The 21,957-nt window shown below is 37.4% G+C and overlaps 5 protein-coding genes across 10 annotated transcripts; 2 read left to right on the forward strand and 3 right to left on the reverse strand.

Moving 5' to 3' along the window:
* Positions 1-270: 270 nt before the first annotated feature.
* LOC117629168 lies at positions 271-973 on the reverse strand. Its single transcript, XM_034361672.1, has one exon. The coding sequence runs from the start codon at positions 802-804 to the stop codon at positions 271-273; it is 534 nt and encodes a 177-aa protein (XP_034217563.1). The 5' UTR covers positions 805-973.
* A 1,165-nt stretch (positions 974-2,138) lies between these two features.
* LOC117627819 lies at positions 2,139-5,377 on the forward strand. Of its 3 annotated transcripts, none has more exons than XM_034360071.1 (6): positions 2,139-2,268; positions 2,555-2,689; positions 3,779-3,927; positions 4,518-4,607; positions 4,732-4,890; positions 5,045-5,377. In XM_034360071.1, the coding sequence occupies exons 2-6, from the start codon at positions 2,557-2,559 to the stop codon at positions 5,135-5,137; spliced, it is 624 nt and encodes a 207-aa protein (XP_034215962.1). In that variant the 5' UTR covers positions 2,139-2,268; positions 2,555-2,556; the 3' UTR covers positions 5,138-5,377. The 3 variants fall into 3 exon arrangements, with proteins under 3 accessions (XP_034215962.1, XP_034215964.1, XP_034215963.1); XM_034360072.1 differs by lacking the exon at positions 2,139-2,268 and adding an exon at positions 2,329-2,409; XM_034360073.1 differs by lacking the exon at positions 2,555-2,689 and having other exon boundaries at positions 2,143-2,268.
* Positions 5,378-6,388: 1,011 nt separating this feature from the next.
* Positions 6,389-12,078, forward strand: LOC117627639. Of its 4 annotated transcripts, XM_034359800.1 has the most exons (11): positions 6,399-7,205; positions 7,349-7,606; positions 7,774-8,016; positions 8,202-8,351; positions 8,505-10,021; positions 10,180-10,253; positions 10,389-10,470; positions 10,554-10,676; positions 10,856-10,962; positions 11,325-11,482; positions 11,605-12,078. In XM_034359800.1, the coding sequence occupies exons 1-11, from the start codon at positions 6,765-6,767 to the stop codon at positions 11,854-11,856; spliced, it is 3,405 nt and encodes a 1,134-aa protein (XP_034215691.1). In that variant the 5' UTR covers positions 6,399-6,764; the 3' UTR covers positions 11,857-12,078. The 4 variants fall into 4 exon arrangements, with proteins under 4 accessions (XP_034215695.1, XP_034215692.1, XP_034215693.1 ...); XM_034359804.1 differs by lacking the exon at positions 11,325-11,482 and having other exon boundaries at positions 6,389-7,205; positions 10,866-10,962; positions 11,605-11,715; XM_034359801.1 differs by lacking the exon at positions 11,325-11,482 and having other exon boundaries at positions 6,390-7,205; positions 11,605-11,722.
* Positions 12,079-14,441: 2,363 nt separating this feature from the next.
* LOC117626914 (surfeit locus protein 1) lies at positions 14,442-17,590 on the reverse strand. The gene is made up of 6 exons (XM_034358716.1): positions 17,261-17,590; positions 17,047-17,144; positions 16,405-16,643; positions 15,470-15,644; positions 15,103-15,389; positions 14,442-14,919 (listed from the first exon to the last, which is right to left on the reverse strand). Exons 1-6 carry the CDS (start codon positions 17,448-17,450, stop codon positions 14,850-14,852), a joined length of 1,059 nt encoding a protein of 352 aa, XP_034214607.1. The 5' UTR covers positions 17,451-17,590; the 3' UTR covers positions 14,442-14,849.
* Positions 17,591-18,435: 845 nt separating this feature from the next.
* On the reverse strand, positions 18,436-19,988 carry LOC117628377 (lipid transfer-like protein VAS). The gene is made up of 3 exons (XM_034360806.1): positions 19,474-19,988; positions 18,865-18,900; positions 18,436-18,660 (listed from the first exon to the last, which is right to left on the reverse strand). The coding sequence occupies exons 1-3, from the start codon at positions 19,844-19,846 to the stop codon at positions 18,551-18,553; spliced, it is 519 nt and encodes a 172-aa protein (XP_034216697.1). The 5' UTR covers positions 19,847-19,988; the 3' UTR covers positions 18,436-18,550.
* Between the last annotated feature and the right edge of the window lie 1,969 nt (positions 19,989-21,957).

Here is a 21,957-nt window from a genome sequence, read left to right on the forward strand (position 1 = left end):
GCGTAGAGACTGGAGGAGGGAGGGTAAGGGGTTCCATCACTTTCCATCTTAAAGAAGAAATGGAGGGAGGAAGAAAAAGAAGCCAACTATTAGCATCTTTTTTCATAGAAGAAACTGCTAATAATCTTTGTACATGTTGACTCAGTTGAGTTGATTTGTTGATCCAATTTAAGGCCAGGTCATGAATATTTAATTAATTACTTCTAAATTTAATCAAAGACAAATTAAATAACACCAAAATTTCATTAAAAATGAAAATAGTATAATTAATTAATGTGTAGATGGAGTTTCAGCAATGGTCTCCAATGCAGGCTTCCATGATCTTTGCTTTGAGTACCTCTCCACTAATACTAACATTGGCTCTGAATGGCTTGAAGGACTAATAACATCACCAATATTTTTATCCAATCTCTTGGCTTCTGAAGGAAACATGCAAAACTCTCCGAGGACGGGAAAAATCTTACTGAAACTGTTGAAACTTCTGTGCTTGAGTGCCTTTGAAGCCTTGTAAGTCAGAGAGCTGAGCTCTTCATGTGTGAGCACAGAGTAAAGCAGATCCATGGGAAGAAGAAAATAGAACTGGCGCCTTTCGAGCTCTTCATCAGCTGTAAGGCCATGAACCCTGTTGCCCACTTTGAGGCTGCTAGATTCACACACAAACTGCCCTGGATTCTCTAACATCAGCTCTGCTGCTTTCACTGCCCTTGTGTACACTTCCAATCTTCCATCCAAAAACAAAACCTTTACAACTCCACTGCTTGAGATGACCAATGAAGGAGCACAAGAAGCTGCTGCGTTCCCCATGAGAAAAAAACAACAAATTTGAAAGACAGAAGAACTTATTCTTCTTCTTCTTCTTCTCTTTGGGTGTGGGGAGTAGTTGATGATGAGAAAGAGAGAGAGAAATGGATGGTGTAGATGGGGGGCTGTTGGCAATTTGGCAGCGTCTCTTTGAGTATATATAATAAATGAAATGAAATTTGTGCATGCATGAGAGTAGTTGATTGACAGAGAGGAAGAAAAGAAGGATGGATTTGTCGGCTATCTACAGAAGAGAGGATACATGTCACTGTGTGACATTGAAAGCATGTAAATTCCACACCTCCTCTGTCAACTTTAAAACCATTTTTTGTTTGCTTTAAACCATTTTTATGTAAGCTGGGACCTGAGTTTTTCCAACTAAGCAATCCTGTAAATGACAATCCCCACTTTAATTAATGGGGTGGAATCATGGAAAACCAACGCACAGAGCAGTCAGCCTAACATCTCCCTCTAGCAATCATGTATTTTAATTGTGCAGGATTTGTATAGGATTTTCATCAATTTGTCAGTGAGGAGGGCACATGGGGTGAAGCATGGAATAGCGGTTGGGCAACGTACAAGGGGTCACTTAAGGACACCACCAAACGAATGATTGGACATGGAAACCAACAATTTCTCTGATATTATTCCTTCAGCACAGTCACCTACTAACTACATACAAATATATATGTATATCTGTAGGTAGAGAGAGAGAGAGAGAGAGAGTGGATAAACAATTGCATATATCTGTGTACCTATTTTTGCAAGATGTGGGACGAATATCTATGCAGAAGTGTCCCAATGTCAAATCTTTGCTAGTTATGCAATCACTTTCCAATGCTAGCTAAGGCTGCTATTGGTGCATAATATTCCATAAGACATGTTACTAATGATTTGGAACTAGTATCTAATCTGAACTGTATGATTAATTAGTTGGGAAATGTTAGCCAGTTTTGTAAATTGGTCAAACTAATAGCAGCTTGATCCTTGATATGAGTATGGCTCCAAAAAGAAATTGAACTAAATCTTTCGGTGGGTTATTTTACAACCAAATGATGATGAAGCATCCTGATTTAAATTTTGTTACATAATTATTGATTTAAGGAGTAATCTTACCTTACCGAACATTTGACATGTTAAGGTCATAAAATTATGGAAGGAAAATTCAAGCTGTCTCAAATATCATGCCAGAGGGAGGTGAAAGTTACTCAGCGTCAAATGGAGAACAGAGAAACATCAAAAGTGAAAGGAAAAAAAAAAAAAAAACCAAAAAAGAGGAGGAAAATAGAGAAATAAATATCTTTTATTGATATGGTACAATTCCCTGATCTTTTAAAAGGTGGGACCCTGGAAGACAAAATTGCTGAATCAGACCAAAGGATGGAGGGAAGGGCTGTATACCAGTCATCTGCAATCCATTAACGGTAATCAGTGAGTTACCTGCTGCTGCTTCCCTCTCTCTACAAGGTAGGTACTCTCTCCTTATTCATTCTTCATTTTCTTCTTCTTCTTTTAAAAGATAAGTTCTTTTATTAGATTTGTGCTTTGTTTAGCTGCTAGCCCACAACCATTCTGAGTAAGCAAAGACCAGAAAAAAGAGAGAAAAAAGTAAAGGCGCCTCATTTAAGAGATAAAGCAATTTAATTTAATTTAGCCTCATGCGTTTAATGGTCAAATTAATCATCTTTTTCCCCTTTTCTTGGATTTATTTGGGTTTGTTTTATTTTGTGTGCTCATGCGAACAACATTGCAGGGATGGCATCTCTTCCACATGGAAACCCTACAAGTTGTAGTTTAGTATGTGAAAGAGGACCGATTTCCTTCGTGGGTATTTCGGCTCTTCCATCTATTCAATTGAGGGACAGAGCTTTTGATGGTTTGGTGAGAGGTCAGTTGGTGCTTGCCTGTCTTAGTTATTTTAGCTTCAGCTATCTGGGTTTACTCCAAAAGATTTTCCCTTTTAATTTCGGGTCTAATTTGTACTAATATAGAGCTGTTGCATCTGACATTTTTGTAAACTTCACTGATTATTATTGTCCAAAATTTCCCTTGGCTTGTATTGGTTAGTCTAACAAAATGTGGGCAGTTTTGCTTTTCATTTGATTGATACTAGTTGTTTATGGCATGCTGTACATTGTTCAAAATACTATGAAGTGTTTGGAGACTGCTGAGAGTTTAAGTTATAACTGTAAAAAGGTTGCGCATTCTAAGAAGAAATATTTTGGAATTGTAGAGAGAATGATATGCATTCTTACCATCCAGCTTGTGTTGAAAAAAAAAAACTCGAGAATCAATTGAAATGGTCATCCATGGTTATTGTAGATTTTATGCCTGTCCTGTTGAGATGGTCATGCATGATATATGGGTCTGGCATTCATTCAGCGGACAAGAGTCGTATGTAATCTAACTTGAGCTTGGTTATAGGACTGAATTATTTGAATATCTTTTGCTCATTATTAGTACCTTTTAAGGGTGTGATTGCCCTATTGTCTGTTTACATGTTATCTTTAGACTGCTGCTGCTCCTATTTTTCTTCTGTTTACTGTCCCTCTCTTTAACCATGGAAATTTTGTGTTCCATGTCTTACTGTAAATTGTCATTATCATATCTTGAAGGCCTTCTTCAGTAACTATCCAAAATGCTCTATCAATTAAACTCATCACTGGCATCTGCAAAACAATCTTTGTTCACGTAGTCTCTGATTGGCAAATGCCAGCCTCCTATAGCCTATAGGTCACAGTATCAGGCATTTTGATAATTCCCATATTAGTATTACTTTAACCTTCAGATGTGACATTATTAGAGATTTTCTGTGTTCCATTTCTGATCTATATGTATTCATATAATATGATATCAAGGAGTGTTCTACAACAAACTTCCCAATGTTAATTGAAAAGGATTGCGTACAAATTAAATCTTTTGCTTATAAAACCGGCCATTTAGCTGATATTGCTGCATTTTATACTGAATTCATCAGGAAGAGTTATAACTCACAGCTTATATAGAAAGGAGACACCCTTTTTTTGTGAAAAAGGATCTAATAGCATCAACAGAATTATGACCATCCCCAGAAGTAGCAGTTCGGACTCCAATGGCACTGAAGATGACTCCTCTGATCTGGCAAAGGCATGTATGAGCAACTACTAATGAATGATTTGTTTTGCTTTTTTTTTTTTTTCCTCAATTGCAGTCAATTCATAGGGCTGTCAAAGTAATAGTGGAAGAAAATGTTAAAATTTTTGGGAATTTGTTCTGAATTTCCAGTTCAAGAGAAGTATGAAGTGGATTGTACTATGGGTGGGCATTATTACCGAAAACCCGACCGAACCAACCGAACCGGACCGCTTTAGGTGGTTTGGTTCGGTTTTTATACTTAAAAATAACAGAACCGGAAAAAAAGAATATGAGTTTATCCCACTGGCTTCTTTTGTCAGCACCAGCTGATGTCCTGAGATGTATCTGGATTAAAAATGTTGTGTACTTACTAAACGTAAGATTGATTGTCTGAAGTATGGTTGCATAGATCTCAGATTTTAACCCTACATGGACAAGAAGTTGGTATGTCCAGTATATTTCATATAGCTGGTCCTTTCAGTCAGTCGGATGGGGGTTTTGGGAGAGAGATGTCCCCTCCCTTGTAATAACACTCAGTCATATCTCGCAGGGAAGGAAAGACGTTCTAATTACATCTCTTTGTGTCTTTCTTTTTTTAACAGAAAAAACCTTTTGGATACTCAAGGAAGGATGTTTTATTGATTGGACTAGGAGTAACTGGTATCGGTATTGGCTTGAAAAGTGGATTAGAGGTACTTACTTTATTCTCTTATTTAACTATTTCATAAACTTTCTATCATTGATAGCTCTGTTTTTGTTTTCAAGCTAGATCATACTCTAGTCATATAATTCTTCTTGCTATGATGTTTTATGCAGTTTGCTGGAGTTGATCCTTTACAAGCAGGGAATGTCGTTCAGCTGGTACTGGTGTTGGGCCTGACAATTGGATGGATTTCCACTTATATTTTTCGAGTTTCAAATAAGGAAATGACATATGCACAGCAAATACGCGACTATGAGAACAAAGTCATGGAGGTATCTTTTTATTATTATTCAGTTATTTTTTCTTTCTCTGTAATATTCTTGAATTTTGTAGCATTATACAATTAAGAATCTCTCTCTCTCTCTCTCTCTCTCTCTCTCTCTCTCACTCTCTAACACCCAAAGGGGTCAAATTGTGGATATGCAGAAGAGGTTAGAAGGCCTAACAGAAGCAGAACTAGAAGCATTGCTTGAACAAGTTGAGGAAGAGAAGCGACGCCTAGGTGAGCAGGTCAAGTAAAGATTTACTTACCTTCAATCATTATATAGCCTTGAAGCTTCCTCATTTGTATATATTGAGTAGTGAGCTCACAAATATATTATAAGGTTTCCCCATTTGTACTCTTAAGTCTGATAAAAGACAACAGGCAAAAGTGATAGACAACCTCAAATCCTCTTCATTATATGTACTTTACATATGAAAGGAAGGAATTATAGAAATGGTTTCGAGTAATTTTTGAAAGGGACATTTAGTGTGTCATATTCCTCACTTGGGGATGGATTCATATAAACAATGTGTGCCTGTCTACAAGTGGAAAACACAGCTATCATCGATTAAGTGGCACGCAATAGTTGACATTTGACAATGCTTCTAACCACAACTCTCTTTAGGACCGGTTATCAGAAGCTTCGGATTTCCCTTTCATCCACACACTCACACAATCGGGTTAGTCTACAATAATGGCATAAGCTAAACAAATGTTCAGATCACTGATTTATGACATTGCTCTCATGAAAGCCAGCCACACAGATTGTCTCATGAATGGCTGGCATTCAGTTGCTCATCCACTCCCGACTGATACTAGCACAACTCTTGCTCTCCGGGGTGCGTATCCCCTTGTTCTAGAGCACTCATCGGGCAACATATGCCTCTCAACCTGTGAAATTCAGAATGTACCATAGCAATAGCAAGGGCTATGTACCATAGTGAACATTTATTCCCGCCGTGTGGTTTTTGGGGGCTTCCTTTGGTTTTTGGGTTTGACAGGTCTCATATTAAACCTTGGAGTAATGGATTCTTTTATTAGTTTTACCAAATAATTAAGCAAGCAAACAATTCAAACTTTTTTCTCTCTTGTTTTCCCCTTAAAACAATGCATGGTTGCAACATGACATCCCACATGCTACCATAATTAAATTGTTACTTAAAGTCTTAACTATGGTATGGTGGTCACATAGCTATTAGCTAGCTAGCTAGCTGGATGGATGGATACCGATCTGAAAGCTTCTTGCTTAATCAAATGACTGCTACACTACAACATAAAACCAAAACGACATCGTTAAAACAATGCTAAATTTCTCTCAGTACTTGCATCCTTCTTTTTTAAAGGAAAGGAAGAAGAATAATAGGAAAGGTTTTTTTCAGGAAAAAAAAAAAAAAAACCGGTCTAGTGGAATAAACCGGGAAACCGCCAGTGGTGGCGGGCCTGAAGTTTTATAACAAGAAGCAAGTTAACAGAACAGCAAACGCGTGGAGGGTCCCATCCCATCCCAGAACAGCAGAACTGTTGAGGTGCATGTGGGCCAGGTGTCTCCAAATGATTACGCCTTCATTTTTGTTTTATTTTTATTTTCCTCAAACTTCTGAAATCCCAAATGCAACCAAATCGAGATCAGTGTTGCGTAACTCAATCATTAGACCCATTTAATGTAATGTTCTTCTCTCCAAAACTAAAACCGTCTCCTCTTCCGCCCACGCCCACCGTCACCATGCCTCTGTTTCTCTGTTTCTCTCGAAAAACTTCTTCTTTCTCTCTCTAGATTCGTATTACACACGCTGATAACACAACACAAGCAAGCCGTTTTACAGGCATGCGATTCCGCGTAGTGAAATTCCGAATTTGACCTGAAGAAAGCGCCAAATTTCAATGGCGGTTGTCACCGGAGATCGGTACCTGGAGAAGCTGGTACACTTCGTGGAGCAACAAGCCGGTTCTTTGATCGACGGAAGCCTAGTGCTCAAGCTGAACCCGGCGGGCTTCCACTACGTGAACTCGCGGCTCGAGGCGCTTCTTGAGCTCGAGAGCCTCCTGGCCGGCGCTCCCGTCGACTATCTCCGAGCCTACGTCTCTGACCTCGGCGACCACCGAGCGCTCGAGCAGCTTCGGAGGATTCTCAGGCTCTTGACCTCCCTCAAGGTCGTTTCGGTATTGCCGCCTCCGGCCAGAGACCCTACGCCGCTTTCGTTTTGGCCTTTTGGCAGGCTTAGGGTTTTGGAGCTTCGAGGATGCGATTTGTCCACCTCCGCCGCAAAAGGCTTGCTCGAGTTGAGGCACACCTTAGAGAAGATCATTTGTCATAATTCTACTGTGAGTTTTTATAGATTTTGCTCTGGTTTCCTCGTGACATCTGTTTTTCTCAGCTACTTAATGAGCATTTAAAGTTCTTAAATTATGTATCTATCACATGCTAATCGATTTGATATGACTGAAATTGTGATCAAATATTTTAGGATGCTCTGAGGCATGTGTTTGCGAGTAGAATTGCAGAGATAAAGGACTCACCGCAGTGGAACCGCTTGTCATTTGTCTCATGTGCTTGTAATGGCTTGGTTCTCATGGATGAGTCTTTGCAACTTCTTCCTGCTGTTGAAACTCTTGACCTAAGCCGAAACAAGTTTGCAAAGGTTGATAATCTTCGCAAATGTGTCAAATTGAAGCACCTGGACCTTGGTTTCAATCACCTCAGAACAATTTCGTCAATTAGTGAGGTACTGAGTTTTAGCACTAGATTTCAATGCTTTGAGAAATTTATTTTTTCAATTTACTGGGAACTGCTTTTTCTATAGTTTTAGTCTCAAATATTTTGTCTGTGCTTTATATTTTTTATTTAGGAATTAGATTTCGACCCATACTCCGATGTTGTTGGACCATGCAGGTCACCTGTCATATACTTAAACTTGTTTTGAGGAACAATGCTTTAACTACATTGCGTGGGATTGAGAATTTGAAGTCACTTGAAGGGCTTGATGTTTCCTACAATATCATTTCCAATTTTTCAGAGTTAGAATACCTGGCTGGACTCCCAGCTCTACAAAGCTTGTGGTTGGAAGGGAATCCATTATGTTGTGCCCGTTGGTATCGGTCACACGTATTCAGCTACCTCACTAATCCAGGAAAAGTAAGTTATGATTTATCTTATTTTTCTTTTTGGATTATATTTCTTCATTCTTTTGGACCTGAAATACATAGACGCACAAGTTGTGTGTTATAAAAGTTCGAAGCATTCAATACATATTTCTTGTCATTTGCTAATTATGTTTTCCAATTTTTATATATTTTTTTTCCGGTTGTATGGCTGATTAGTTGAAGTTAGATGATAAGGAAATCAGTACCAGAGAATTTTGGAAGAGGCAACTTATTATTGCCAGCCGGCAAAAGCGACCTGCCAGCTTTGGGTTTTATTCTCCTGCGAAGTGTGATCCTGAAGGAGGATCAAGTATCAACAGAAGAAGGGTAGGTCACTACTAGAGTTGTTGTGAGTCTTTTATGATTGAACATCTGCCTACCCAGTACTTTTTTGTTGTAAAATATCTATGCTATGTTCATCTACTCAATTATCGAGTAACAATTGTAAAATCTTGCATTGTTACTTCTTCTTTTTTGCAGAAAAAGGTATCACGTCTTGCTTCTATTGTGAATGAAGAAGAGAGCACACATCTATGTTCTGACCAGGAGTCTGTGTCTTGTGACAATGAGATTCAAAGCAGAGAGGAAATTGTGATGTCTGATGATGATGCTGAAATTGTTGATTTAATGACTAGAGTTGAGCGAATGAAGAAAGAGCGATCTGTTCTTTGGTTGCGGGAGTTCAAGGAATGGTTGGATCATGCTTCTGGGAATATTGCAGACAGCAGTAGATATAGTGGGGATACGTTGCACGTCGAGAGGGAAAATTATATCAAATCCAAGGCTAGCTGGACCCAGCTCGGTGAAAAATCAAGATATGTTTCAGACTATGTTCAAGCATCAGGAGATGAGAGTAGTACAAATGTTTTAGAATCAGATAGGTCCTTCTTGGATGTAACTACTGGTTCGCATGCCCGTCACTTTGACCAAACTGGTTCAATGGGGAATGCTGGTGGGGTCAGCCCAGTTGGTATCGATAGTAGATATCTTAAGGAGGATGTAAAAGTTTATTCTCATGAAGGGACTAGTACTGTCAGTGCACAAACTAAAAGTTCCGATGCTCACTCATTCACCACTCAAAGAAGTTATAGGATGGTCGAAAATTTGAGCATGTCTGCATTGTCTGTCATTGATGATATTTCAGAGTCTTATTCATTGTCTGCTTTCCCAGGATCACCACCTCATTATCAAGAGGACATTCTTCACCGTCGCCATAACTTAGAGGAGGAAATTTTACAGTTATCCGCAGAGTCCTATTCAGTGGCATCATCTGATAGTAATACCAGCTGCAGTGAAGATGATAATAGTGAATCTAAGCAGTCAGCTCCTGAAGTTCATCACTTACTGAATGAGAACTGGTTGAATAAGAATTCTGAAGAACACCCATATTCAGATTGTTTCAAGTATTATGGCATAAAACATGAGGTTCCTCATGTAAGAGAAAATGACAAACATTCAGTTGGAAAATGTGTAGACCAAACATCCAGTATGCAGGAATTTTTAAATCTGGACCACTCTTTGCAATCATCAATCAATGATGTTCATTCTGCTGCTCATGATGTTGAAAATTCTCATTGCATTAATGAAGAGGGTGATTTGTTGGAGAGGAGAAAAGGCAGACAGAAAACTAAAAGAAGAGTTGTTACACTACTAGATGATGAAAACATGATAAGGCAGGTAGAACCATCACCCAAATTAAATGGAAATCTAGATAATCATGTAGCACAAGTGGAAATTAAGCAAGAGAAGCAACATTTTTACGGGGGTGATTTCCACGAAATCATTGATGAGAAACAGATGCTGGAAAATAGAAGTAATATCCCACTAATTGATTATGCTAATGGATCTTCGGGGGCTGAATGCCTGTCTTCAAGAATTGATGATTTTATTGAGAGTTATTTCAATACAAATGTTGCAGATTTGGGAAATCATGAGATTAGTAAGCAGTGTATGTGGTGTTGTTGTATACTTGAGCTCGATTCTCTTCAGAGAGAAAGGTGAACCTTTCGAAAATTTCTTTTTATAATTCAATAGTATACATGATATTGTCCATATGAAGGTTTTCCTGTACATTTTAACAATGGGGCTCATGTTGGGTCAGATTTTCAGACTTTTTCTGCTTTTATATGCTTATATTCTTTCATTTTGCACGCAGAGAAGTTGCTGTTCTACTTAGCAGTGAAAACAAGCTGTATGTGCTACTCATTGGTGTTGCAGGCGATGAGTCAGGTTAGGTTACGAGGTCTTTGCGAGTGACTTATATGTCATTTAATTTTCTCTTTTGTCAATGGTTACTGGGACAATTTAATTTTCTGTTTGGTTAGCTATATGGCTATTGATTTCCAGGGTGATATTGTTTTGCAGGCACTATTTTAAATTTACAGGGGTGCCACAAGGTTGAAGACATCAGGGAGGTTGTAGTTGGTATAGGGCTCCATGTTGTCAGGTTAGTAAATTGTGGTACTTAAACAACATATGGAACCTAACAGGGAACACTTTTCTAACAATTTTGCTTCCCTGTTTGCGTAGGGTGTATGTGGAGGGGAGCGCATACCTGTTTAAAACCAGAAGCATTGATAAATCAAGACAATTACTTTCTATTTTAAAAGTTATTGATTCTTTTGCTCCAAATGATGAATTTTGTTTAAGAAGGTAGTTATTTTTTCCTTTCAGATATAATTTTGAAAGTTTTGTTGGTCTTACGACTGTGTATTTATGTACACATGTGTCTAATGTATATTTGGTTTTATACTTTAAGTTATTCCGTTTTGATGTGCATCTTTCGATTTCTTTGTTATGATAGACTGGGGTTTTGGAAATTTAAATGGCAGTTTGGAGCAGGTTCAGGTTGAGTTGTTTGAGAAACACATATGTGGAGGTTCAAAAGTGAGCATATTCCAGTATTCTATGGTGCAGTTTTGGTGTAGTTATAATGAAGGTATGAGTCCAAATAATTCAGTCTAGTCGTCAATTTTTACATTTTAATAGTCGACGATTGTAATCATGTCATGACTTGAAATACATAGAAAGGGAATACATAATAAGCATTTTGGTAGACATGTCGAAGAAATTTTAAAATAAAGGTATTTCCATAATTTAAGATTTTGTTACATTATAGTTAGTTTTGGTGAAATTTACTGATGAAGCCGTTTGGAAGCATGTCAAGAACACTTGTAATGATGAAGTTTTACTTTACATTCCTTGAACTTCACTTTTGCAGCCTAATTTTCAAAGAATGCCCGACCTTCAAAAACAATAATGATTTCTTGCTTGATAGCGTTGTTATCTCAAATCTGACAGGTGAATCATGGTTTTCAAGATCATTATTTGTGGCTGGAGAGCATGTATTTGTGTGCTTTGAAGACCATATGCAGTTTAGATCTTTATCTGTGGCTGCATCTTTGCCACCATATTTTTCACTTGATTTGTGTTGCTCTATTGCGGACATATCTGAGTTGGTAATGCCTCTAATTAACTGTAGCTCTTTCCCTTAATATGCATGTTTGTTGTTATTCACTGAATAGGCGAGTTCTAGATTATCATACCCCGTTTGTGCTCATAGTCTGGACTGTATTTCCAGGTTGTTGATGTCAGGGAAAGTCGGCGTGTAACCTTAGCTGTTGAGTGTGCGATGTCGGAGTTCTGCCCCTCAGGCTCAGCCAAAATTGACAGTTTAGAGACAAGTGTAAATGAGAAGAAGATAGCTCCAGGCTCAATGACGTGGAAACTCCAGTGGTTTTCCGACGAGAGTCCTTTCAAGTTTGTGGCATTGCTGAAGGCAATCCATGCAGGGATGAGTGTTTCTCCTTTGCTTGTAAGATGTATATCATGAATGGAGCCTTTTCTTTAAGCCACCTAAGGTTTTGTTAGTTTTATATTCATTTCATTCTTTTGATTATTTTTATTTCTCCCATTTAGTTTGTTTCCCTGCCAGCTGGTAAAATCTTGGGAAATTGGTGGCTTTGGCATCGGCTCGACTAAATATTGTAAAATGACTACTTTTTTTTAACCTTATAAATATGGCGGCTATAAATACCTTCTTATCCCCCCTCCATTACTCTTCACACTTAAATTTTCTCCCCTTAAATTCCCAAATCCTTCCTCTTCATCTTCTGGTATGCTTCTTTTTCCCCTCTTTGAAAATATTTGTTCTTTAAAAAAAATTTAATTTATTTGTTGGTTTGTTGGGCTGATTTACTGTTAACTTGAAACGGTTATGTTACAATTCTTGTCGGTTTTGATTATATTGTGAATTAATGAGTAATTTCCCCTATCCAGATTCTAATTATTTGCTTATTGTCATACGAAATATTGGGTGTTTAACAAGAAGTGACTAATTAGTGACAATACTAAAAAAGAAGCTGAATTTAAAAGAGTAAATTGCCAGACTCCCCGAACTAGGATCCCAATCGAACTTAACCCCTTGAATTAAAAAGGCAGTCAATTTAACACCTGAATTTATTGAAATGGCCAATTTCACACTTGCCGTTAGATTTTAGATGATTTCATCCAATTCTCTGTTTATACCAAGGGTATATTTGTATTTTTGAATAAATTAAAAGTTAAATACATAAAATCAAAAGAAAAAATAATTATAAAATTTACAATTAAAACGAAAAAAAACCCACAAAGGAGGCAGATGCAGCCATGGCTGGTTTAGGAAGTACGCTCTTTTCATATAGTTGACTATTGCCATATTTTTGTTTGAGTTCAAGTAATTTTCTTTTAGAACCAATTATCAGCATTGCAAGTTTGCAACCTTTGCTGTAAAAAGCTAAAGTTACCAAAACTTAAGTGATTCGGTTGCTGTTTACTTGTTGAAACAAATTCATCTAGCAATAAATAATTTTTTGTTTGATCAATTTGTTTGGCTGGTGAGATTACAGAGCTAAATGATGAAAATTTGGAAAGGGAGTCACCAACTCCAGTAATCTAGCAGCTGGAAACGCCATCAAAACTAGAGCATCTGTGACTTTTTAATTTGAATAAATATAAATTTTAACATGCATTTCTTTTGCAACGTAATTTTTAGACAAGATTCATTATCTTCACCTTGTTTTAATTTTTGAGTCCTATATTATATTTTCATTATCTGCTTCTGTTTTTTTGCTACCGGTTCCATCTTCTTATGAAACTGAAATTTTAAAGACCCTAAATTATATATATTTTTTCTCCTTTCATAGGCCAGGAGTACTTCAAGAAAGAAGCCGTGAAGCAATTCAAACAATCGCCAGGGTTTAACCATGAAATGGTTGAAGCTTTCGACAGCGGATTCGAAATGTTTTGTGATTATACGACCATGGTATCACCAAATTAATATGTTGGGTTTATTTTGTGGTACTTTGTTTCACTTGGTGTTATGTATGTTGAATATGTACAAACAGAAGGGTTAGGGAACATTTTGTAATCGATCCTCATTGCCTATTTATTGAACATATATTGCCATCGTATTACTATTATATTGTCATCGTATTACTCTTGTATTGTCATCATATTGCTTGCGTAGTGTCCCCGTATCGCTTATTTTTTCAAGTATGTGTTGGAATAAAATTATAGGGTGAGTATGGAATTTTTGTATTGCCAATGTATAGCCCTCTATTGCCCTGGTATTGCTACGGTATTGCTCTGATTTTAGCTTTCTATGGATTTTAATGCATAACGGTTGAAAATTTATGTTAATCATGTGGCATTATTGTCTTCTTGATGCTCATCAGGTTTCTGTACTCATCCATGTCTATCCTGCAGGCTTATCCCTGTAAAATGCCCAAAGAATGAATTTGGGCATAACCTTAAGCAATTTAAGTCATGCAAGTTCTAGCCGTTCTGGGTTAAGTCAACACGCATTGCTTATTAATATTTCAACTTTCGAGATCGACAGAGATAGACAGAGACAGAGACAGAAAGAGAGCAAGAGAGAGCGCTGTCGATTTTGGGAGAGTTGGACAAAAGTGCGAAATAGGTAATAGAGATTAGATAAGAAGGTATTTATAGTAGTCAGATTTATATGGTTTAAAAAAAGATATCATTTTACCGATGTTTATTCATTCCGAACACAAAGCCACCAATTTCCCTAAATTCTTTGATTCGTTTTCCTCGTGTACAGTTCTGTATAGCGTACAAGATCAGAGGAAAGGAAATTGACATTTTGGTCATGTTCATCTTACTTCCCATTTTTTTCACCTTTTTCCCCCTTCCATCTCTACATTGTGCTTCTTGTAAATTGTTTATGGTAACTTGAGCATGTTATTTGATTTGATAATAATCCATTTCCCATCGAGTTTGAGCTTTACTGTGTAGATGCCTGAGATATCACATGGCATGCACCAGCTCAAATGCTCAGTTACGGCTTATGGCCTGTATTCCTGACCGAGATGGAATGAAAATGTAAAAGGAACACAGAAGAAAAAAGGAATCGCATATAAACATGGGATTGTATGAATAAACGCAGGGAGACCCCGAAACAAAAATGTATCATATTACCAAAAAGAAAAATTACAAAAATTGTGTCAAGTAGACATTTTCGTTGTTCTACATCACGAACGACATAGAAAGTCTCTTACAGGCGTTAGGGGTCCTCAGATGTTGAAAATATTATTTTCCTTGTTGGCTGCCAACATTCAACTTCAAATCAGCAAAGCCTAATCTGGCAATCCAACCTGGAAATATTTCCAGTTGCCAATCAAAAAATATGGGTTGTTGCTGATGAGTTCGATGACAGTACACGCAAAATTAATTTGACAACTCAATATTTTCGGAGACCATATTCTTTCATACAACAGAGACAATTCAGTAGAACTCAAATCTCTTATGATGAAGTCTCTGCTGCTACCTCCGGCTCTTTTTGGGTCTCAGTCTCTTGAAAGCCATGAATGTAACTGCTGCAGACAGGGAATACCTGCCCAAGATAAAGCAAGTATTAGAGATAGATTGCATCTAAGTCCTAATAATTCTCAAACAAAATGGAAACAAAACCCTTTGGCATCAAGGAATTTAAGGTATCACATAGCAGCATACATCATAAATGAATAGATGATCAGTTGATAAATGCAAATATTAACACAAAGATACAAAAGTATACCATGTCAACGTATAATTTAGATGGTCCTGAGGCATGACTGAACTCCGAATTAAGGCACCAACATCCTTTGGAACCGGGTAAGGGTTACTCGGATTGACATTTTCATTTATGTCTTCGATGTAAACAGTATCCTCAGGGAGGCCACAAGTACGAGCAATTGCAGGAACATCAACATAGAACCACTGGGAGGATTTTGGATCATTTGGTGGAACAAATATGCTAGGCTTCTCACTCCCTCGAACTACTCCAACAATTTCAACAGGAGCAAAAGCTGGGGTCTGCTGATCCTGTCAGTTACATGAAATTAAGATTAGATCTTCAATGTTCTCCCCATCAAACAACTATTGATATAATGAAAACAAACAACCTCAACAACTTTAGACTTCTTCGTCCAGAACCTCCACCAAGACCTTCTTTCATTCTCTTGAACAGAGGAGGGTGCTACATTAGAAGGTTGTTCACCATCTTCATGAACTTCTGAAGACTTTTCTTTCCAACTTCGTGGTACCCATCCTCTGTTGACTAAAATTGGTGGCTGCACACTGGAAATTTTTTATTTAACATGATCATCAGATCAGCTAACAGATAAGCATTGCAATTTGCTTGAAAGTCACAATCACAAATAAAATTACTATCAAAACATGATATTATGTGAGGCGTAATGGAATCTTGAAGTTCTCTGTATAATGTTAGAACTTAGAACCCTATACATCCAGTACAAGAACTGTTTGTTTCCAACCAAGGATATACCCAACCCTATTAGAGCCTCAGTTTGACGTTGAAGCATCAGATCATAAAAGATGCACCTTCACATTAAATCCTTGCAACTGAGTTATCATATTTTCTTTTACTCTTCAGTGCAAATACAATATTACTACTTCCCATTTGAGCTGCTCAGTTGGTAATGATTACAGTCCACAAGAAATCTGGAAAATAATCAATGACACGTTTAATTAAGACAACACACACACAAGAGAAAACCAACGGATTAGAGCTTCTCAAGGGGTATCAATCCAATGTTTAACGAAAGCAAACTAATCGATTAATACTGGATTGCAACCCAACGTGCAGCCACTTGAAATGATTGAAACAGTTATTTTAATTTGAAATATGGGATCAACATAAGAGACTGTAACAATACGCAAGAACAACTCATAAATGTCTCAATGTAATAAAATACCCTGTTTAATAGTCAAGGCCCTTTAAGCACTTAAAGAGAGAGAAAAGCAAGTGACGTGATATGTAGCTGGTTCATTATATCAACATGGTTTGTGAAATCTATGAAACTCCAATAGCATTTACCGCTCAGGTTTGTCAGAGACCGGCACAAGAGGTGTGATGACATAGTAGCCATTTTCAGTGACTCCGGAAATGCTTCTTGAACGAGGGCCCACATAGATTGACCTTTCCTCATCAAAATATCCTTTGCATATCACCCTCCTAAACTCCAAATGATCCAATTCTTCACTTGACAGTGAGACATTGTTGAAGTTTACAGGTTCCATTTCCAACCTCTTCTGTCTGTAGTCTAACATTTTTATCTGTAACAAAAGAGACTTGTTAATAGGGGTCATTCTTTGATGCAATTTTAAGGTTGAATATTAAGTGCACGTGGAATTCATTCTTGAGAGTGGCCACTAGATGCAGTATAAAACCTAGTTCCATAACCAGATCCTAGATTCCATTTTTGTAGGACTAATTCCAGTTCATTACCAAATTTCTTTCCTCTACTGATGATGGTCGGCTTAAGTTTCAATGTCTGGCATCTTTGCCTAACATGTTAATACTGAACGTAATTGCTTCAAGCCATTTCTTAAGGTGTAAGCTCAAAAAGCTTAACTATCATAAATAAGCTCGTACACGAGGACGACTAAAATTGTTGAATTGTATTACAAAGATCAATCTCCAAGATTGCTAAATTTGATAGGAAGATAAAAACACCACCTTCTCTTGCCTTCTGAAGATCTGCCAAGTGCCAAGGCCAAAAGAGACAGCTCCAGGAAGAAACAGCAGCCATTTGGACCATCTCGACCTTTCCTTCTCTAAACAAAACAAGGAAAAGAACCGGAAAGCCTTAATAATAAATAAAGCATCAACATTTTGATCAAATTAAGACGGACCCAGAATCAGAAAACATACAAAGAACACAGAGACCCACCTGGAGCTTGGGAAGAGAGCGTTGATTGAGACTCGGGTACTGAGGAAACAGCAGGCGAGGAGCTGAAGAAGGAAGGAGATAATGAGAGTGACGGTGGTGGTAGTGGGACCAAATGTTTGGAGAAAGAAGAAGGGGACCAAGTACAATAAAGCTTAGTTATGGTTTTAGCAATGGAGGTTTTTGCTGCCATATTGATGAATCTGGCATTTGGTTGTGTTTGTTGCTTGTGATCGAGGAGGGCTTAGGCTTATATATGCCTGCCTGCCTATACCTGCTTCAAAGTTTCAAACTTTATGACTTCCGAGAATGAAATTCTAAGTGCGCGAGGTTGCAAAGTAGACACCTTTGTGGTTTAAAAGGGTCGAACTTCAAACCCAATTGAAGCCCAAAAAAAGTAAATGCCCAAAAAGATGGTTTTAATGGCCCAACTCCAACGTCCAAACTAGGGTTCGAAGCAAGCCATACCATTACTTACACCCCCAAAAATTCCTCTTTATAAACCTTCATTTTTTTCTAATCTCATCTCCCTCCTCCTAATGGTAGCTGTGATGGAGCAGTCTGTTGGCGATTGCATAATTCCCTCTCGTTTCTATAATCATATTTTGGATCCATTCACTGGTTTTGGTCTTCATTTTCGTATTTGATATTCAATTTTAGTTCAATTAGAAGAAAAAAGGCAACTTGGGCGTCAATGACGCGTATAGTCCTCTATATTTGAGGACTGATAACGCAGTCAGCCCTTTTCGTTGCCGAAACTTGTGAGCATCTATGCTTGCAGCTGTCGCTTCACCATTTGCGGCTTTTGCATTCAGACGCTCGTAGATTTTTCTAATATTTTGACATGAATTTCTGGGAATTCTAGTTCCAATTTTAAAGCAGGAACGTTGTTTTCATTTTAATTAGTTTGGTAATTATCAAATTTCACATTTTAGTTTAAACTGCTTTTATTGTTTTCTGTAGTAATATTGTTCTTGATTTTAAGTCAATACCAAGATGCCAGAATATGTGCAGTGCAGAGAAAAGAGACTAGTTTTTTTCACTTTGAAAGTTAATTGGAAATTACTTGGCCAGTATTGGAAGTTTTTGTTTCTAAGAAATGCAGACTTGAGCCACCCAACCATTCAAACTTTGAAGCAACTAACCTAAGAAACTTTTTGTGTAGTCAGTCAGAAGGAATAACGTTGGCATTAGATTACAAGAATCATCAAACAGATGGTGATTTAAAGCAATTCCCAGATTTTGAGTACAACAGATGATATAGCTCTTGACTGAATGACCAAAATGGCATTCCTAAAATGCTGTAAATGTAATGATTAAAGCCATGAAAAAGGCAGCAAAACCCGATCCGCCAAAGTGAGATGGTGCATAAGCTGCACTCTTGGAACTGCTTGAGGAAGAACCTGACAGAAGAAAACAATCCATTTTCAATGTCACGTATTGAGTTCAGCACAAACACTAATCTGACTGTCAAGCTTGAAGAAGGAGGCATGTTTGATGTTTATGTCATGCATAACTGATCTGAAACCCAACTAGTTGAGTGCATTAAATGTTTAACCATCACTTAATTACTGAAAATTAGCTAATAAAAGGTACTAGGAACTTACTATTGTTGGAAGCCGGTGAAGTGCTTGATGATGCATCTGTGATGGAAAATAACAATCATATATGAATCTTGAATTGTCTGTTAACAAACTGATTGCAAATGTGCCACTAAATAGTACAAATATGAGTAAAAACAGATTTAGAAGACAAAACTCTTGGAGTCCTCTGTTTTTTACGGAACATATGTACTGGAAATTTATGAGCATGTACTTTTTGCTTTGGTTGCTTTTGTGCCAATAACACAGATACAAATACCAGGAAATCAGGATAAGGGATGAAAATTTTAAATGGTATTGCTCCCATGGAAAGTTGCAAATATAATTGATGTCCAATTTTTTGACCAAGCAGAACCCTGATTTTACATATATGTGCCTATACATCCATACATGTATAACATATGTTAATGTATGGAAAAGCCCATTTCCATGAATTTGGTCATTAACTACCTAATAAAGAAGACAACTTTTCAATAGAAAATCTGATTGTGATATCAGAGCTTCATATAAAAATGACTGCCTTCCTTTCCATGGAAACATATGATCACACACAGAATCTAAATGATTTCGTTTCATTCTAAAAAGCGAAAAAAGAGAGGAAAAAAGCTTTATTACCCTTTTCGCATATTGAAATGTCAGCATTGGCACCACAAGCCTTGGGAAGCTTCAAGGCATCATCCTGGGTTATGTTAAGGTTGCTCAACATGCCAGGGTTGTTGAAGACGCTGCAGAGGCACTTGGTATCGTCGGAAACCATCTGCTTGAGTGGCGAGCAGCATGCTGCAGGGGCCTTCTCGGGTGCCTTCAAAAATGGTTGACAAGGAATCAGTTTCTGCACGCATTGCATTGAAGCACCACTGCCACCACCAGTACCCTCTTGATCTGATAATCCACTGAGCTTTCGGCCTTGCGAAAAACCCACAAAGCCCAGTAAAGAGAAAATGATCACAAACAGGAAGGAGAAGAAGCGCTTTGAAATTGAAGCCATGGTTTTGGTTCTGGTTTTCTTAGAGGAGGGCTGTTGTTGTTGGTGATTGTTTGCTTTGTTTGAGAGAGAAATCAAACAGAGAGTAGACAGAGGAACAAGGAGAGGGAGTTTGGGTTTGGTTGGTTCAATGGAATGGTTTGGTTTGTGTGGCGCTATCTTATACATTTATAATGAGTCAATGCAATTAGACAGCCGCTAATAACTTCTATTTCTAGAGTTGTTTTCAATTCCTTCTATCACTCCATTGAGCAACCGTTTCCATCGGCAGTTAAGAGATTTTCTCTGATCCAGAGAAGATGCGTTTCCGAAAGATTTTTTTTTTTTTTTCCAATTTAATTTCCTTTTTCCATGGAAGTTATATTTTTTTGGTGATGTCCGTGGAGTTATCTTAAAGATTTTCTATGATAGTTACCCTGAAAAGTTCTTTTATATATATATTTATTTAATAAGAAAATCAAAATTAAATTTCATTTAACCTTTAACTAGTCTTGGATATCATGAAATGCATGCGGTTGTTGATATAAAATACTGAAAGAAGTAAAGTATGGACGTACAGAATTGCTCCTCCTCTGTAAGAGCACATCTATAATGTAATATGTGACCTGTTCAAAAGTTTAAGAAAAGCCAGATCATGGTCTTTTAATTCAGTTTAATAAACAATTGATTATTTTTGCCCTAAAAAACAAATTTTGTTTTGGTGAAAACAAATAACGAGTTTGTGAAAACATATTTGTGCATGTGTGTGCGCCCAACAAAAATTCGCTGGGTTTGGTTTACCCGTTAAAATAAGCTGCGATAGGTATATCCCGACAACTGATTCTCCAAAATAAGTCTATCCCAACAAATAAATCTCTGGAATAAGTCTATCCTGACAAAATAATTTGCCGGAATAGGTCTATTTTGACAAAACAATCGCCAGGATAGGTCTACCCTACAAAACAATCGCCCGATAGGTCTTTCCCGACAAAATATTCGCCAGAATAGGTCTCACTTGGCTGATAACCCTGAATTTCCTTCCATAAGCTGTCGCATAAAAAAGCGTCATGCAGGAAGGTCAAACAAGTCGTTTTATCTTCTTCTCAAAACCTGTGATGTAGAGTATAACATGCATGCATCCCTTTGGTTTCATGTTACATGTAAATAGAATACTATTATCTCTGACTTTAATTCCACATGAAACCATTATCAGATTTTAGCATACTAATTACATATGTGAAATTAAAGTCAGAGCTGAGTATTGGAGGAAATTGAAAATATATGCAATTGGGGATATTGGATTTACTTTTGTTTTTGAAACATTGTCAAATTGAGTGGCATAAATATAGTTCATGTTCTATATACAAAAGAATATATATATATATATATATATATATAGTAGCTCAGTGTGCTTTGCAGATGGATGTCTCTTTATATTGCTTAGAAGAAGTCAAGTTTGGCACTCTCTCTCTCTCTCTCTCTCTCTCTCTCTCTCTCTCTCTCTCTCTCCTTATAGTGGTGTCATAATTCGGAATATTGGAAGGAAGTCTCAAGTTTGAATCATCACTCTCACATTTGATTTAAAAAAAAAAGGAGTAGAGTTCGGCACCCAATCGATATTGGCACGGCTCAATTACACCATGGAGTCGAGTCACTGATCGACACAAGGGTGAAGTTGAACCATGCCAATGCCGAGAGAGTATGTAATTCATCCCTGAAATTGGGATTTTACAGAAATTGGAAGTACTGCTACAGATACGTATATCATGCACGAGCTTCATACTTCTCCATTATATCATGAGCTTCAAACTTGTCCTATCTTGGGAGCCGAAACTGAAGAATACAAGGGAAAACTTTGGAAGATTAACACAGCACTCTCCAAGAAAATGGAGCATCTCTCATTCTCTAGAGTGCCGGCAAGTTCAAGAATAATATTAAAAAAACACACACCTGGTTGATTTAAGGTCTTCCCTATATACAGACAGCTATTCACCTTGCATGTTTCCAGTTAAAGATACCAATTTTTTTTAACCTTTTACGGACATCCCCTAACTTTGGAGCCATTGCCAACAGAAATCATTTGCTGTCAACATGCATATTTGTTGTTCATTAGATTAAGTTAAAATTTGTCTTGA

This window comes from Prunus dulcis, chromosome 5 (genome assembly GCF_902201215.1).
Source record: "Prunus dulcis chromosome 5, ALMONDv2, whole genome shotgun sequence".
In the NCBI taxonomy this organism is placed as follows: Eukaryota; Viridiplantae; Streptophyta; class Magnoliopsida; order Rosales; family Rosaceae; genus Prunus; species Prunus dulcis.

Coding starts and splice junctions, on each gene's coding strand:
- LOC117629168 (XM_034361672.1), bottom strand. CDS start 804: ATGGGGAACGCAGCAGCTTCTTGTGCTCCTTCATTGGTCATCTCAAGC.
- LOC117627819 (XM_034360071.1), top strand. CDS start 2,557: ATGGCATCTCTTCCACATGGAAACCCTACAAGTTGTAGTTTAGTATGT. Junction 4,608..4,731: donor GCTTGAAAAGTGGATTAGAG/GTACTTACTTTA, acceptor TGTTTTATGCAG/TTTGCTGGAGTTGATCCTTT. Junction 4,891..5,044: donor ATGAGAACAAAGTCATGGAG/GTATCTTTTTAT, acceptor GTGGATATGCAG/AAGAGGTTAGAAGGCCTAAC.
- LOC117627639 (XM_034359800.1), top strand. CDS start 6,765: ATGGCGGTTGTCACCGGAGATCGGTACCTGGAGAAGCTGGTACACTTC. Junction 7,607..7,773: donor CAATTTCGTCAATTAGTGAG/GTACTGAGTTTT, acceptor TGGACCATGCAG/GTCACCTGTCATATACTTAA. Junction 10,677..10,855: donor GATGAATTTTGTTTAAGAAG/GTAGTTATTTTT, acceptor TTTAAATGGCAG/TTTGGAGCAGGTTCAGGTTG.
- LOC117626914 (XM_034358716.1), bottom strand. CDS start 17,450: ATGGCAGCAAAAACCTCCATTGCTAAAACCATAACTAAGCTTTATTGT. Junction 15,645..16,404: donor GTCTCTGACAAACCTGAGCG/GTAAATGCTATT, acceptor AAAAATTTCCAG/TGTGCAGCCACCAATTTTAG. Junction 15,390..15,469: donor AGAAGTCTAAAGTTGTTGAG/GTTGTTTGTTTT, acceptor TGTAACTGACAG/GATCAGCAGACCCCAGCTTT.
- LOC117628377 (XM_034360806.1), bottom strand. CDS start 19,846: ATGGCTTCAATTTCAAAGCGCTTCTTCTCCTTCCTGTTTGTGATCATT. Junction 18,901..19,473: donor CATTTCAATATGCGAAAAGG/GTAATAAAGCTT, acceptor TTTCCATCACAG/ATGCATCATCAAGCACTTCA. Junction 18,661..18,864: donor TTCACCGGCTTCCAACAATA/GTAAGTTCCTAG, acceptor TTCTTCTGTCAG/GTTCTTCCTCAAGCAGTTCC.